Below are 16,717 nucleotides of genomic sequence, written 5' to 3' on the forward strand. Positions count from 1 at the left end.
CCTTACCAATCTCCTGAGCCATCCAGTCTGCCTTTGCCAATTACTCTTAATCTTCTAATCCCAAAATATTTTCTAATGCTCTTGCTTATGCATTTGCTTTGTGCAATACAGCATCCAGAACATTTTAACCATCCCACATTTATGAAGTTCTTCATGTTATGCAGGCCAGAACAGATTCCTGGCTTTCATGCAAGTTTGTGTAACACCACCCAGCTCTCTAACCTCCAACATGGAGAACTCGCTCACTCTCACTCTCTCTCTCTGTATGTAAAACTAGGATAATCTTCAGAGCACATCCACTCATAAAACTATTTACCATACTGTGATTAATTTATCTTTAGATAGAACTATGTTGCATAAGTGAGGCAAAGACTCAGGGTAAACTTCTAGCTTTCTGGGCTATTCCTATTTATCAGAACAAATAATCATAGTATTGGGTCACACTCAAGGGAGGTGATTGCTGCCCTACATTCTGCCTCCAACTGGAGTACTGAGTCCAGGTCGGGAGACCCCGGCACCAGAAGAATGAGGAGCTGATGGAGCGGGTCCAGAAGATGATCACAGTACTGGAGCATCCCTCTTGTAAAGAAAAGTTGAGGGAGTTGGGCTTGTTCAGCCAGGAGAAAAGAAGGCTCTGAGGAAACCTCACAGCAGCCTTCCAGAATCCAAGGGAACATGTAAGCAGGAGGGGGAGAAAAGTTTTACATGGTCTGACAGCAACAGGACGAGCGGGATTGGCTTTAAAGCAGGAGGGGAAATTTAGGCTAGACGTTTGGAAGAAGTTTTTTACCCAGAGAGTGGTGAAGTTCTGGCACAGCTGCCCAGAGAAGCTGTGGATGCCCCATGCCCTGAAGGCATTCAAGACGAGGCTGGATGGAGCACTAGGCAGCCTGAGCTGGTGGGCGGCAGCCCTGCCCATGGCAGGGAGGTTGGAACTTGATGATCTTTAAGGTCCCTTCCAACCTAAGCCATTCTATGATTCATTTAAAAGCAGCATTTTCTTCTCAATATTTATTCTGATGCCATTAAAGCCAAAATGGCTTTTTGATATTACAATTTTAAAAGTTTCAGATCAGGATATTTTTGCAACAGAGAGTGTATAAGAACAGTAACAGGACTTAAATTAAGGTCAGGAGATCAGATGTATAAAAACAATAAAGGAACACTAAATCTAGACTTTGATTAACTAACCAGTGCTAGCAGAGTAACAACTAGCAACTAAAAGAAACCACCACTTTTTTTATTCTCTCTCTAAACAGATAAAAGTACCAGTTCCCTGGCTACTGGAAATTCACACGGCCTCTCAAACTTGGAGGCAAACTTAGATTGATTTACACCAGAAGAAAACCTAGCTACTTCCCTTTTTAATTTTTAGCTCTCATTTCTGTGAGCGACTTTAACAGTTTGTATTATCTAAATATCTCTATGACTATTGCTAGTCTCACCAACTTTCCTCAATAACCAGTCTTCAGCACTACCAGATATCTCTGGCATAAAAAGTAATATTAATACACACAGAACTTTGCTTTGAAGGCTGTGATTACTGTGATTGTACGTTGCATGAGCTGCTCCAAGGAAACTGCCCTTCTGAATGCTCATTTGAAAGCAGACTACTTCCAACTGAAAGAAATACATCTCTGTCACAGAGCTAGTGAATACACACAAGTGCATATATATAAATGTACACACATTTGCTTTACCACCACCTACTTCTCCACCTGTCACCATTTCTTAAACCACATGTGTGCGTGTGGTTTAAGAAAGCTCACTGACTCTTGGGTTTAAGAGGTATGAGTCAAGGTGCAAGGCAGTCTCCAAGCCTATCATGACCCAGAAGGGAAACTCAAACAAGTATGCACATTTGCAGGTACAACACTCACATCTTCTCCAGAGAGAGTCCTGAGTGCTTCGGTGTATTCTAGCACTGCCTGCAAGATTATTCCAAGAAATGAGGACATGTAATATAGAACAATAGTTGGCCAGTTTGTTTACATCTAACTCCAGTTTCATGGACAATTCAGCTAAAGTCGATAAGACCAACAACATAAAACCTGAATCCATTTCTTTGTGCATGTTAGGAAAATGAATTTCCCAGAAATGTCTTCATTCACTCACACCAAATAGTTATGTACCCCTGGCATCTTAAAGGAAGTCCATTTGAAGACAAAATTGAACTAGAAGGATTACTCTGTTACTAGTAAGTGAAAGCTACACTTAATGCCCTCTGGATTCTCGCCACATCTCTAAGACCCAGTTTGTCAAACCCATTATAAAGGCAGAGAAAACCTTAAACATGAGAAGTGGTGTTGATCACACCTGTACTTCTAGCTTTCTTAGTCTTACCTCCACAGCTTCACATTCAGTCGAACTGCTAACGTAAGAGCAGAGGATACAAAACAGATGCTATTAGTAATAAAACCACTGGTTCTCATTCATCTTGAATCCTAGTCAGGCCAGACTTTAATTATAAGCTGTTTTACCAGTCACACACTTACTTCTAATGTGAGAATAGAAAAGGTGCTAGATTTAATATATTAAACCCCAGAATAGTAAAAATCACATATGTATAACTTTGTGTACGCACATGAAGTTCACCACACATTTATAAAGACAATACAATAAACTTTATGTTCCATGCACTGGCACTTCTGCCACTTTGTAGGATGCTGAGCAGCGTGGTAGGTGAACATCCAGAAGTTCTCTCAGTAGCTACAAAAATCCTGGAAAAATTGTTACCATAGTTATATAGGACACAGGATCAGGCTGAGTAGTATGGGACAACTCTTATAATATCAGATACCTAGAATTTAAAAAGAAAAAAATTGCCACCAATCTCTTATTAGTCAATGGGATAGCAAATAGGCAATGTAATGCCCTCCTTTTTTTTCCCCCTCAGGGCTCATAATAAGGAAATTTTTGGATACCTTTTATTAATCCACAGCTTTTCTGAAATTTCTCGTCTTATAAGGCACAAGCATGCCAGTATCTAAAATCACAAAACTATCAAAGTGAGAGGGCTGGATATAAAAAAATCCCACTTCTTAGTACTCTCAGACTGAGAGTCAGAGGAGGAAAACGTGACAACAGACTTGAGAAGCAGGGCCATGCTGAGCAGGAAGCTCTCAGAGGCAGTGCACAATGTGAAGCTGCCTGGAGTCATACATAAGAAATGCTGAGCACTGCAGTATGCCTTTGCTCACGGCTTCAGGAATACACTTCCCCCTTGGGATAAGCCATCTGAAACCCTCACCTGAATGCAGACGTTTCTGCCCTTTCTTTGAGGGACACTGTTTTCTTTTAAAACATATCGGGAAATGGGGTCATGGTCCCTTTTATACAATAGCCTAATGGCTTGAACACTTGTTCAGGAAACAGGAAAAGTAGGCTTCTTTCCTTGCTCTGTCAGAGGGCATTCAAGCCCACTTCTTCCTCACTGGACAATGTCCTCCCCTTTGCTATAAGCCATGTGGAAGATAGCACCCTCTAGCCTTTCTGTTGAAAGCTGTCTCACTCACTACTCATGATAAAACTTAGGGATGGAAAAAAAGACTGCTGCCTACTGGCTAGCAACTTGCCTGTCTCCAGACCATTCCATACTTGACATCAGAGACATAAAGATCAAACACAGACGACTTAATCATGCAACAGCAAAGCAATGATTTTCAGCATCACAGCTGTTAACTTAGTCAGCTGAATTATACTTTGAGTCTTTAGATCTGGCCTGAAGTTCACTGCTTTAGGCACGTACACAAAGCCATCTGTAGGCTAAAATGTTCAGTAAGATCTAGCTGCCTACAGAGACTGATCAATTAACTAAATGTGAAGGTAGCAAGAGTCATCAGCAAAAGTTGGTCCACTGAACTGATTGCAAATATGAGAGATGCTCTGAAAGTAACACCTCCTATTTCATTATGCTGGCCAACGACATAAGAGGTGGATGTCGTTGGTATGGACGTAGAGGCTGAACCTTTCCACCAATATTCATTTTGTTGCCATGTGACATGTGACAGCAGACAGGCAGGCTGACAAAATGGCATCCGTCACAGAAGTGCGTATGAAGCAAAAAACCAAATTCCTCCATGCAGAAAGAATGGCACACACTGACTTTCATAAATCCTTGCTGTGCATTTATGGAGACCAAATTGTGGATGTAAGCGGTGGGTGGTGTGATTCAGTATTGGAGACAGTAACATGAAAAACAAGCCATGCTCCGGATGTCCATGCACAGCTGTCACACCATGAAATGAAGAGCAACACAACCAGCTCATGTGAACAAATGAACTGATTAAAATCAGGGAACTGTGTATGGAGCTGAACACTCTCTTCAATGTGTTGTAAATGATGGTGGCAATGTTGGAATATCATTTGTGCCAGCTGGATCTTACAAATGCTCACAGGAACAAAAAGGTATGCAAGCTTGTTGGGACCCACTGAACCAATACAAGGCTGAAGGTGATAATTTCCTGGATCCCATCATCATCAGTGATGAAATGTGATGTCACCACTACGAGCCAGAATTAAATCGGTAGTCCATGGATTGGCAACACACAAATTCCCCATAAAAAAGAAGTTCAAGACATAGCCCTCAGCAGGTACAGTGATGTGCACTGTCTTAGGATAGTAAGGGGGCGATCCTTCTGGGTTTCCTGGAATCCAGACAAACCATCAACTTTGTTACATCACAACACTGGCTAAGCGAAAGGTTCAAACTTCCAGAATCAGGTCAGAGAACAATACATTTCTCTTGCAACATAATAATGCTTGGCCCCATACTAGTTCGAAGACAGTGAAGCACACTGACAATCCTGGCTGGACCATCCTACCACACCCAGCGTATAGTCTGGATTTGGCACTTCATGACTTCCATCTGTTTCGACCAATGAAATATGGACTGCGTGGCCAATATTTTCCTTGCAATTACTCTGTCAGAGTAGCTGTGAAACAGTGGTCACCTCCACTGGTGCAGATATTTACGAGCATGGCATGCATGCTCTTGTTCACCGATGGAGAAAATTCACAGCTAATGGTACTATGTTGAAAAACAGTGTCTGTAGCTGAGAAACTGCTCTATCAAATAATGCTAGTGTGGTTTTTGTATCTGTTGTAGTTTCCATGGAAATAAATAGGAGGCATTACTTTTAGAGCAACCTATGTATTATTCTGATAACAGCAGTAAAGCTTTGAGAACACATTTCTCTGGGAATTCAGAGATGTGCTAGCAAATGTTTTCTAAAATCTATACAGGAAAGTAAGTCAATCTTCCAGAAAAGAGCTCAGTGAATTTACTCAGTCCTATTCAATTTATGGTAACTCAATGAAATAAAAGCCTGCAAGGAAGAAAATGGGTGCAATATATACAAGAGAATTTCAAAACTAAATCACATCTTCAGAAAAGACAATGGAATTTTGCTTGATTAAATATTGAAATCAAATACAAGTCTTCACAACAGTAAGGCCAGAAATCTTGCATTATTTACATGGTTCCCAACTAAATCCTCTTTATGTATTACAAAACACAATCCCAATATTTTTGTAGCTGGATGTGATGTGAAGCCAAATGTGTATCTGCACTGTTTTACTGACTGTAGTGCAAAAAAACCCTATAAAACCTGTATTCAGTGCCTTGAGGGGAGGTCATTCTATTTTTCTTTAAAAAAAAAAAACAGAAGTTTTCTACCACAGATTTTACATCTGTGCTCTAAAACCAAAAATATTTTTAGCAAAGGAGACACATCCTTTACATCCCTACCTACAGATATTAGATGTTGGTTTGTTCTGCGCTCAAATATCTTTTCTTCGCTTTTGTTATGAATGTGAACTACGATGCACAAGCGTACGCCTTGCTAATGCAAATCTTCATATACATGGTGGTCTCCAGCTGACCACTGCGAGCCAGATCAAAGTTACTCATCTTCATCCCCTGGCTTCTGCACCCAGCTCCCTGGCCTGAGACCATAAATCTATCAATACCTTCCACCCCAGCTACAACAGAACAGTTTGTTAAGTGCAAAAGGATCAATAAATCAGACCTTAAGTTCAGTCCACTACTATTTCAAGTTAACTACAAAGAGATTATTTCCCTTTAGCCTCATACCTATACAAATTTAGATGAACTGATTATTAGGGTTCAATACCCTCGCTTGGTGCAGGAGTTTGAAACAGTTTTAACTGCTGCTCCAAGCAGCACAATCCTTCTGCACTTCTGCAGCAGGAGATGCCAGATATTCAGATGCCTGAGAAGAAAACCCTCCAAAATGGACATAGTAGCAACATAAACATGTGTGGGTGCAAAGGGGATTTTCAAATGTTCTTTTACTGTGTTTATGAATCTCACAAAGCTGCTCTGTATCGAGAGTGGGGGAGGAGAAAGCATAAAAATATTAATCAGTTACTTATCTTCTGACATGCTCTGGATCAACATCTGGTGCATGTGCAAGTGATGAAGTATGGCATTTGGCACAAAAGCTTATTTAATCTTCTCTTCCCAAATTGGGCAGGGAAAATTAGCACTCTTAAAAATTAAGTTTCCAGATCCAATTTTTTTCTTTAAAATAAATTGCCAACATTGTATAGGCTGTCTGCTCTATTTTGGAAAATGTTTTTTGTCTGAGAAAAGACTGATCTTAAGTAGATTATCTATGGGCTGTTTCCTACCGCTTTTTGTCTTCCCTGCAGTATCTAACTGCCAGGGTTTAGTAGACAAGTATAGTCTAGGTTCAGCTGTTTTATTTCTACTTCTATCAGCTCAAACCGAGATAGCTCTCACATCTGTTTTATTTCTGAAAGCACTGCATAGGAAAAGTGTCCAGCTCATTCTAATCAAGCATAAACTTTCCTATAAATAACTAAGGACCTAACGAAACAATTGTTTGGAGGAAATGAAAGTGTGTTTAGAAACTCAAATTCCTCTACACTGTATGCCTGAGCTGTTCCAGTTAGAATGTCTTCCTGACAGCATGGATCAGTTGCTTTAAGATGCTGTCCCCGGAGTCAGCAAACTGAAACTATAGCAGGAAATCCAGGTATTAACATCATACTACTTGCTAATTATAAAACATCATTTCACATTCTGACGTTATTCACTTCTAACCTCCTTCAACTAAATCACGTATTTGCTTTCTAATCAGTTTGACAGGAGAGAGTGTCTGACACAAGACAGTGAGGTGATCTTTTAATAAGACAGCAGTTCAAAGATTGCAGCTTTTAGGCATAATAACAACCTCAGTTTGATTTGCTGCTCCACAAAGAAGTTGTAGTTTCTGTAAAAAGAGCAGAAGTTTAAATCATTTTAAAAGCTTCAAGTTCCTGACTTGTGATCCTGTTTCGGCTTCTCACTTGAAGTTAGGTATTAACCATCCTAACCTAGTTTGCAAAATTTCTTTCTTATAGCTTCAGCCTCTGCAAATGTTATTAAATGTCTTCCACCTTCTGTAATTTCTTTTAAACACAACTTAGCGTTTTGTCTGCTGAGTGCTATGAGGTCAGACATCACGTCCTATGCAAACATGCTCTTGGAATTAGATGGACATTTGAACTCATTTTGTATTCAAATCTTAGCATTTTTTTTCTTAAAGTCTGAACCTTTATCCCAGAGTACTGGGGTATTCTGCAACATCTCTGCATCTCTCAGCACAGTTGTGGGAGGATTAAGAAAAAAACAAAAATGCAGCACCAAAGACTTTTCTCCACTAATTGCATATTAACTGATAAGGAACCAGTAGAAACTCCAAGAATAAAAAAAAAAAAAAACTTCTGACTCCACTTCTTTATGATAAAAATAAGATTTCTTTTTTTACAGCAGCATCTGAACTGTAGTATTTTCACTGCTCCAACGACATGAGAAAATGACTGAGGCACACTCTCTAAAGTGAAGGACATCGTGCATTGCTGTTACTCTTAAAAACATTTTAAATACCCATTGTGTATGCTGTTTATCTGGCACTAGACAACCACAGCACCGCCAAGACTTGTCTTTTTTTTTTTTTTTATCTTAATAAAGAACCAATAAGCCAAATCTTGACTCCCAGCAGCTGATAATTTAGGATTATATTTTTAATTTCCAGCTGCTGTCTTTTGTCTATCTGGTTGTTATTACTCATTATTATTCACTATTTTCTTTCAACGACAGTAAATTCTTCAGATATGATTACCAATGTAGCAATTTGCCTGCTTGCTGAGTATGATCTTTTACTACTGATTATCAGAATGACAAAATTTTACACTGAAATATCACTGATCATAAAGCCAACTGCTCCTCCACTGCACAAGATGCTAAACAGACCTGCAGCGATTCCGGCTAAAGCAGACCCGAATGGTTCATAAGGCTTAAGCAGGTTACATAAAATACTTTAACTGCGTAGGTAGGAAAGGCTTTGCAAACAATCGACCTTGCAGCTGAGAAGGCAGTTAGCAGAAGCGGGGAGACTGGAAAAATACAAACCTGCACATCATAAGTCCCATTTAATAAGACAGGCCTCTGGGAATTGATGTCCTGCAGCACCCCCGAAAGCACAGTGCGGTTGACTTTCTGGAAGTCTTTGGAGTGGCTGAATTGCACCATGTTGTGGAGAGCCAAAATTTTAGTGTCGAGCTCAGCATCCTGCCTGGTGCGGTTGTGCAGTCCTAGGTGGTACTTGCGGAAGTGTTTGATGAGATCTGTGGGGTCGTTCCCATAGTAACCATACCCACAGATGTTGCATTTGAAGTCCTGAAGCTCTGGAGACAGAGGCGCCGTATCTGGGTTATCGTTTACCAACAAATCTGCTTTAGATTTGTTCAGCCTTAAACCCCCATCTGAAGGCACTTGTGGGTTTTTTGAGGCCATGGGGACTGGGCTTGAGCCTTGGCCATCAGTTTGACCACTTTGCACTTGCACCGTTTCATCTGAAGCTTTTGGCGACATCTGATGCTCCTCATTTGTCTCTGCTGCATCTCCTGACGGGGCACAGACCACATCTTGGGTGTCATCTGCATCTGATTTCTGAGGAGACTTCAAGGGCTCACAGATTCCCCCAACAGCTGGAGATGAGAAAGCCAGCATATTTCTGTCTGTCACCTCATCATGAGGGAAGGATGGAACATTTCCTCCCTTATTGTGGCTTTCATAATTGAAGCCAGCCTTTTCACTCAGCACTGAGCTTTTCAAGTCCTTTTTAATGCTGGAAGATGGCTCTTGGACATGCGTGCAAAGCTCCTCCTTGTTATTCAACTCTGCCGCATCAGGCTGGTCAGTATTTTCTTGCATCTGCTCTGTGGAAAATTCTTTTTTCCTTCCAGACTCTTCACTCTCAGTACCTGTAGACTCAAGGGTCTGTACCTCACCTTCACTAGCAACGTTTCTTAGAGGGGGGTTCTTTTTCCGGACCATATCTACCACAGAAAGACAAAAAAAAAAAAAAAAAAAAAAAAAAGGCAAAAAAAAACCCTATAGAATTATTCAAGATACACAACAAGTCTGGCACTTCTTACAACATTCTTAGCTATACAAATACATCAGATTTTCAGAAAAGTTTTGTCAAATAGGCTTTTAGTCTACACAGCAAACAGGAACTTTGCATTAAAAAAAAATTGTCACATGAGACTGAATTCAACTAAGAGAACTTTAAAGCCTATGAAAACACTTCCATCACAGTGAGTGAATCACATCTTTCATTACGTTTTCTGAAGATAATGGTCCAGCAGAATTAACATCAAATAAATATTTCCTTTAAAACACGTTTTAAAAACTAAGATAAAAAATAAGCCTTTGTAGATTAATGTCCACATACTGTTGAAGCATGTGTAACGTAGCTTAACAAAAAAATACACCTAAAAGACATAGTCAGGAGCACTGAAGTTATAAAGGAAACAGATTTAGGAGAGTAAGCAACTTTGAGGTTTCAGAGAAAGTATGTTTCCTAAGCAGGTATCAGTTTCTCTATAGCAAAAGCTCCCCCTTGTACTACCCATAAACTTCAGACAGGATTATATGGATATTCAAGAGTCTGGCCCCACAGTCCATTATTCATTTAATTAGTTCTATTTGCCAAACAAAGAGAAACTAACTTTATTAGGAAGCCCTTTGTCAATAAAATTTTACAGGCCTGGACCCAGACATTTGACATGGCTGTGCTGCAGTGCAGGGATCTACTCAGAGAACACCTGGAACCCACATGGATCCCAGCATGCCAGCCCCTCTGCTCAGCCCCACTTTTCAGACAAGGCCACTGCTGCTGACTGTGCAGGCATGCCTGCCGCATCCACTTAGCAGAGCTCAGAGAGGACAGCGATGAGGAGCAGAGAGGAGGAAGCAGTCTGCCACCGGTGAATGAACTGCTAGTTGGACATGGGATACTGTGGGACACAAATAACCAGAACACACTAAGTAGTAAGCCAAATTCCTGATGCACTACAAATCTTCACCTTCCCCCACCTACTTAGAAAAAGAAATTAGATAAAACTTCCCTTCACTCTCCACTGCATGGTTCTGGATTTGATATTCACCACCAGCAGCTTTGATCCATTTGTGTTCACATGCTAGCTATGGGCAGAAGACAGATGTGCTACAACTTTTTCTATGCTCTTATCTTTGCCAATGCTGTATACAATGATGGATGCCTCTCCTTGCCAAATTGCGTGTGGTCCAGTGGCAGCAGCCTGCAGAACCACACACAAGATGCAAGCTGCAGACTGAAGCTCCAGCCCCATTCCCAGGACCGCCGTCACTGGGCACGTGCGGAGGCACTATATGTATATGTGTGCATGTGTGTGTGTATTTATAGCTCTGCGAAGGGAGGACCACCTGGTGATTCTAGGAGCAGCACTGATGCACTCCAAATGGTGCTAAATCCAGACCTTTGAAAGCCGAGGATGACCTTCTCAAAACAGTACTTTGAGAAGTACGGCTGGGGACAGAGGTTAAAAATAAAAGAACAGGCGTCTGTACATCCTCTTATTTACATCTGCTCCACATGAAAGGGCACTGCATGTTACGTCGATAAAAACAGACAACTTCTTAAGGGAAGTGTTCAACTTGTGTCTTGGGCTGGCTCTGTTGTCTTTGTGGTTGAGCCGATCCACAGGCAGCATGGGCTGCAGTGAGATGGCTTTCACACGGAATGCCAGCTTCTATTACAGAAATCTTGACGCTCCGTGTGGTCCTAATAGGTTTCTTAAATGCCTACTGTGATTCCTCATTGTAGGAGGCACACATGCTTTGGAAGCAAGTGCCTCCTCTTTAACATCAACCACACCTACCAGGGTATGTGTGCACTGAATTTCACTGGTTTTTTCCCCAGTAACTTTTGAACCATGAAGTCACTCAGAACTAAGAGAACAGAAAGATTTCCTGCTGTGGTGAGAGAACTATTACACTACAGACTCAGCCTACTACACCAACATATGCACATATATAATTCAAGGTATAAAGATAGTCCTTTTAGCACTGCTGCTTCTCTGCAGGAATCCATGAATGCTCCTGGTAGACACACACTAAAAACACGGGTGGGCAACTCTGGTAGGTGTCCAACTAAGCCTGTACTTTTCGTCTTGGAACCTGGCTGCACAGCTCAAACTGTTTCTAAAATAACTACTGGTTAAATGCACTTCATGGCAGTTAGAGGACAGAGAGAGGAGCCTGGACTGTGAGCAGTGAAGAAAAATCAGAAATCAAGAAAGTAAACATTGTAGCTGTTACCTCAGTCAAAATTAAACAAGACTGAATGCAATGTTTTAAAATGTTTTTGTTACAGATATTTTTGGCAGATAAGGAAAGTTTAGAGATTTTGCTATCTTCATAGCAACTGACAGAAGAGAGTCAGAGAGGACAGAAAAAAAAATCCCTATAAAGCAGAGAAAAGAAAAACCTGGACTGTACACAGTCTAACTAGACAGTACTCCAGACTTAGGTACTTTAGCACAGATTTTCCTGACATATCTGTATGCCTGTGCATTAACGGAAGAGGGAAAAAAAACTGCCTTATGGAGCTCTTTCATGCAGTATTCTACACTTGGGGAATGAAAAAGAAGACAACAACACTGATTTAAACATCAAAACTTTCTGAAGTTCAACTGAAAAGGATTTTCTCCCCTTTTTACTTTTCATTTCTGAAAAATCTTCTGACATTTATTTGCTTGATATCCACTCAGGGGGACAGTAAAAAAGACAGTATTTTTTTGTTGCTGAAATTCTACCGCTATCGTTTTTCAGAGACATATTATGTAAATAAAACTACATCTGTAGTACTCCTAAATTGAAGAAACCATCCCCTAGCAAGTAATAAGTTACATACAGAGAATATAGCCACTCTGAAATTATTATTTCTAAGACAAATAACAGATTGCACAATGCTTTATTGTGTGCCAAGAATGTTTTCAGTTAACAATTTCACTTGAAAAAATGGATCACATACTTGTAAAATCATACCCAGCATTGACTTCATAAGGCATGTGGCTTTAGTGCTTTTTACAATTATTAATTCTATTAGTCAACTAGCAGGCAGGCTAATGCAATTGTCTTAGAAGATGCACGGAAGACACAGAAGACATTTTGAGAGCTGATCTGTATATCTGCAAAACAAAACAAAAAAAAGGTTTTCCTTCCTAAGTTATGTATTCAAAATAAGCTTTTTATTTACAAACATTGTTATGCCTACTGTACATTTACATGCATCTATTAGTGGGCACTATGCAAACAGTGTCTGCTCTCTACTTCCCTTAAGCATGAGAAATACCGTAGCTGTCTTCTCCTTAGACAGTCACACAGACACACACACACACACACGCAAGAGAAAGCAAAGCAAAAATTGTCTTAGATGTAAAGTCCACCAAAAAGTAAGTTTAAAATGAGCTGTAAGTAAGTTTTGAAAATCAGCTGGATAAATGCTGCAGAGAAGTATCTTGAAAATTCACATATATCAGCAGGTATTTATTGTAAAGGGACTTGGTTAAAAGGGAGTGAAAATGGCATACAAATAACTGGTTCCAATCCAGGTTCTGCTGTCAGCAATTGCAAGTTACCACCTGCTGGCTGCCTAGAGCCCCAGTTGCAATGAATTTAGTGGTATTAGTTTAGTTGCTAATGGGTAACCAGACACATCTCAAAAATGCCACCACAATAACAAGTGAAATTCTTGGCCATTCAGCAGAGGCCAACTGCTGAACAGACACTAGGACAGAACTACCTTTTCAACACTGCACACGGTCACGTTTCCAAAATGAAAGGAAAAAAAAACATCACTAAGCCTGATGTAAATGAAAAGGTGTCTTGAACTGTGTAAATTCTGTGTATGTCCCAGGCTGCAGAACTCATCCATAATCCAGGGGTTAGTACCTCATTTTCCTTACACTGAAATTATCCTTTAAACCATGTGGGTTTGTTTTACCTGATATGATCACCCTCAACTATTTTCATGTTGAGCTAATACTAACAGCTACATGCAGTTTCCCTCAAAAGCACGCAAGGCTACTCTGCCCGATTCCTCTATCTGACAGATTTTTCTGTTTTGCAGTCACATCAGTTTGTACCTGGAAGCAGAAGGTGGAATCCTCTACTAAAATCAGTTTGTAGTTCACAATAATGAATTACCATAGTGACTAGAGCACTTGTTTCAAAAAAAAAAAAAAAAAGTAAGAAAGCAAAAAAGCAAATTCCGATAAGCAACAGTTTCTTATATGTGGTGAAGACAAAAGCTAATTATCTGCTGATCATCAGCTCTCACAATGGGTCACTGTTGCTACTCATTACTTTTACTGAACGTGATGACTTGTCATCAAAGCCTATTGCAACAGTCTGGCTGATGCCTTCTGCTTGCTCTGCAGCTTTAGGTCAAGTCTTAGTCATATTCTCTTTTTAACAGAATTTATGAAGAGGTGAATCTCATGATACACCGCTGAATAATATCTGTACAAGTCTACGAACAGCAAATTGAGTCAAGGGCTAAAAAGACTGTGATGTTATCCATCAATATGCTGCAGCACTGAGTTAAATGAAAATACACATTTATATTCAACAGGCTCAAGTAGGGCCTCTTTGTTAAGGTATAGTAAAATTAATACTTTTACACTCATATGTATTACACACCCCCACACGCATATATAATACACATGCAGCGCTTAAGCATCCATCATTTTGCCAGAATAATGCAGCAAAAAATCATTAACTCTCAGTGTCTCAGCTTAATATATGTCTAATACTTACCTATCTCACAGGAGTGTTGTGAGGCTTAATTAATTAGTGACTGTAAAGCACTTTGTGATCCTCTAATGAAAGGTGCTACATAGCACAAAGTATCATTAAAATCATTAGGACCACAAAAAAGCCCTGTGGAATTCTAGCCTACACTGTCTGTTGGGGTTGGGAGTGATCTTATTATTAAAAGGAGACCGTCAAGCTAATTTTCATAATTTTTTCAAGATCTTTCATCCCCCTTTGCTGTTGTGATAGCATGTTAGCTAGAAATTTAATCTTATCATCTTAATAACATACACTCATGTAGTTCGTTACTGCAGGGCTAAAGAAGAGAACAGGGCTTTTGGCACTCATCTGGCTTTCCCTTTTAAGAAAAAAAAAAAAAATTGAGAGACATATTTTGACACCTTCCCACACTCCACCCCACCAGGACAGCTGATCATGTGAGATTGCAGGATGCTCACCAGAGCTGCATGGGAAAATACTGCTGTGGTTTTAATTTCTCTCTCTTTTTTTTTTTTTTCCACAGAAAAAAAAGAAGAAGAAAAAAAAAAGATAAAAAACAAAACCCAGCTCATTACACATAAATATGCTACAAAGACTGTCTGCAGTGCTTTATATAAAAAAAACCCTTCAGCATTCAAAGCATCTGCTTCTATCCCGCACATAAAGCCCTAACCCGTCTGGAGCCCGTACCTTACACCATTTTCCCCACTCTCTCCACAACAGAGCAGCTGTAAGGAGCAAAGGCTCTAAAGCCAAAAATCTCATGCCTTGAGAGAGAACTTCTACGTGTTACGAGCTGGAGAGCAGCACTCTGTGCAGCCCTCAGCTCAACCAGAAAGCCAACGAGACCATCAGAGTAGCCTCAAGTTCAAAGGCTTCAGACTTTTCTAATTAGAGCATTTTCAAAATTAGTAATCATCACCATCTGTAAATACACTACATAATCCAGGTGAAATTGCCCTATGCTGTCTCTGCTGAAGATTATCAAATGTGCTCCCTGGTCTATATGAAATGCAAACTACCCTAGACTAAGACACAGCAAGGCAGGACTGGTCAAAGCTCCCATCTTCACCTTTGTCTGCTGAGAAAGGAGGAGAAGAAAAAAGACTTTGGGTAAGCAGCTCCAGAATCAGATCCTAAACCATGGGAGGGCAGAATAACCTTAACTACAAGCAACTCCTTCTTCAAGTAAGACCTCTTCCCCAGCTTCTTCAAATACATCACACAGGAAGCTGTAAGACTAGGATACCATAGTGCTAAGCAAGAGCAATTAATAATTAAGTGCTTATTAAGCTATATATATGTTTTTCTACAAGACAGTCTTTCCTGCCTGTCACTGATTAGAGTAGAACACGTCTCTTCCTATCAGTAACATTTGGCAGGATCAGACGCTTCACTTGGTCGAAATATCTACTTGATATTCTATACTCTGCACACACCACTGAAGCCATGATAGCTTCATCAATCTGGAAAATGCAAGGAGAAAAATCATATCTTACAGCCTTATAGTCCTATAGCAAACTGCTGTTGTGCTCACCACACCCTTTCTCCTGCTGCATTTCCAGGTCCTTCCATGTGATCCCTGATCAGCAGCTCACGAAGAGCTGCTCTCAATTTCTTTTCAGCAGCTTACAGCAAGAGACAAATAAACAAGAAAGAAAGAAAAAGTCGTAATCTGTTGAAGCTTGCTCACTCCTGTTAAACTTTACTTTCCCAACACTGATCATTCTCAAACCTCTACAGGTGCATTTTTGGACATCTTAAATCCTGTTCATCTACGAAATGTCATCACCTTCAAACAGCTCTCATCAAATAAATCTCGCTATTAATTCACAGTAAATTAATTCAAAATGCTCTTTTCTATTACCATATGCTTCAGAACGCAGTACAGTACTAGCAGTCATTCAGCCACTGGAACAAATCTATCCCTTCTATGGGTATAAAGCAGACACTTGCCCACTTCAGAGAGTTTAGGATCGGCATGCAGACACTTTCAGGAGACAGTGAAGCCAAAAGGCTATTTATCTAAAGAGGCAAGGCCTGCTGGAATATTAGAGTATCCAGTAGCCAAAACCAAGAATTTCAGAAGTGCTACTCCTATTGTGTGAGCCTGAGCACAGCAGTTTGCAGCCCTGCATTTATCGGCAGCCTAATGCAGAGAGTTTGCTGCCAGCAGACCTCTGGAACCCAAGAAGGCAAAGATATGCTTTGCCTCCACTTTCAGTCCAGCACCTGTAAGCACTCTATGTCATGACAGCCTGTTAAACCCTGGAAAACCCTGTGAAACAGGAAAATTAATACAAATGACATTTTATGAGTAAATGAAAGGATCTACAGAGAGAGATGCAAAAACAAGAGTGTTCCAGGCGACTTGCAGGCAGGGTTCTCAGCTCAGCACTGAACCAGGTTCCGTGTGACTTTCAGGCCCACATCCCTCCCTGCATTTCAGCAGAGAGAGCTTCAACCTGGCACTTGGCAAAAGACCAAGATCCTGCAGTTTAATAAGGTACAGAAAGAGCACCTTGCGCAAAAGCCTAAACGCTC

General features: G+C 40.4%; 1 protein-coding gene across 16 annotated transcripts in view; it reads right to left on the bottom strand.

Moving 5' to 3' along the window:
- Nucleotides 1–16,717, bottom strand: part of TRPS1 (transcriptional repressor GATA binding 1) — a 210,739-nt gene that overhangs the window by 161,005 nt on the left and 33,017 nt on the right. For 10 of the 16 annotated variants that reach the window (XM_015283037.4, XM_046931735.1, XM_046931728.1 and 7 more), the window contains exons 2-3: nucleotides 12,390–12,546; nucleotides 8,441–9,369 (exon numbers count right to left, since the gene is read on the bottom strand). In XM_015283037.4, coding sequence (XP_015138523.2) covers nucleotides 8,441–9,369; nucleotides 12,390–12,426 — 966 coding nt within the window. In that variant the 5' untranslated portion in view covers nucleotides 12,427–12,546. The remainder of the gene's footprint in view (nucleotides 1–8,440; nucleotides 9,370–12,389; nucleotides 12,547–16,717) is intronic. The other 6 variants (XM_015283047.4, XM_046931713.1, XM_015283048.4 and 3 more) reach the window with 2 other exon arrangements.

This window comes from Gallus gallus, chromosome 2 (genome assembly GCF_016699485.2).
Source record: "Gallus gallus isolate bGalGal1 chromosome 2, bGalGal1.mat.broiler.GRCg7b, whole genome shotgun sequence".
Lineage (NCBI taxonomy): Eukaryota > Metazoa > Chordata > Aves > Galliformes > Phasianidae > Gallus > Gallus gallus.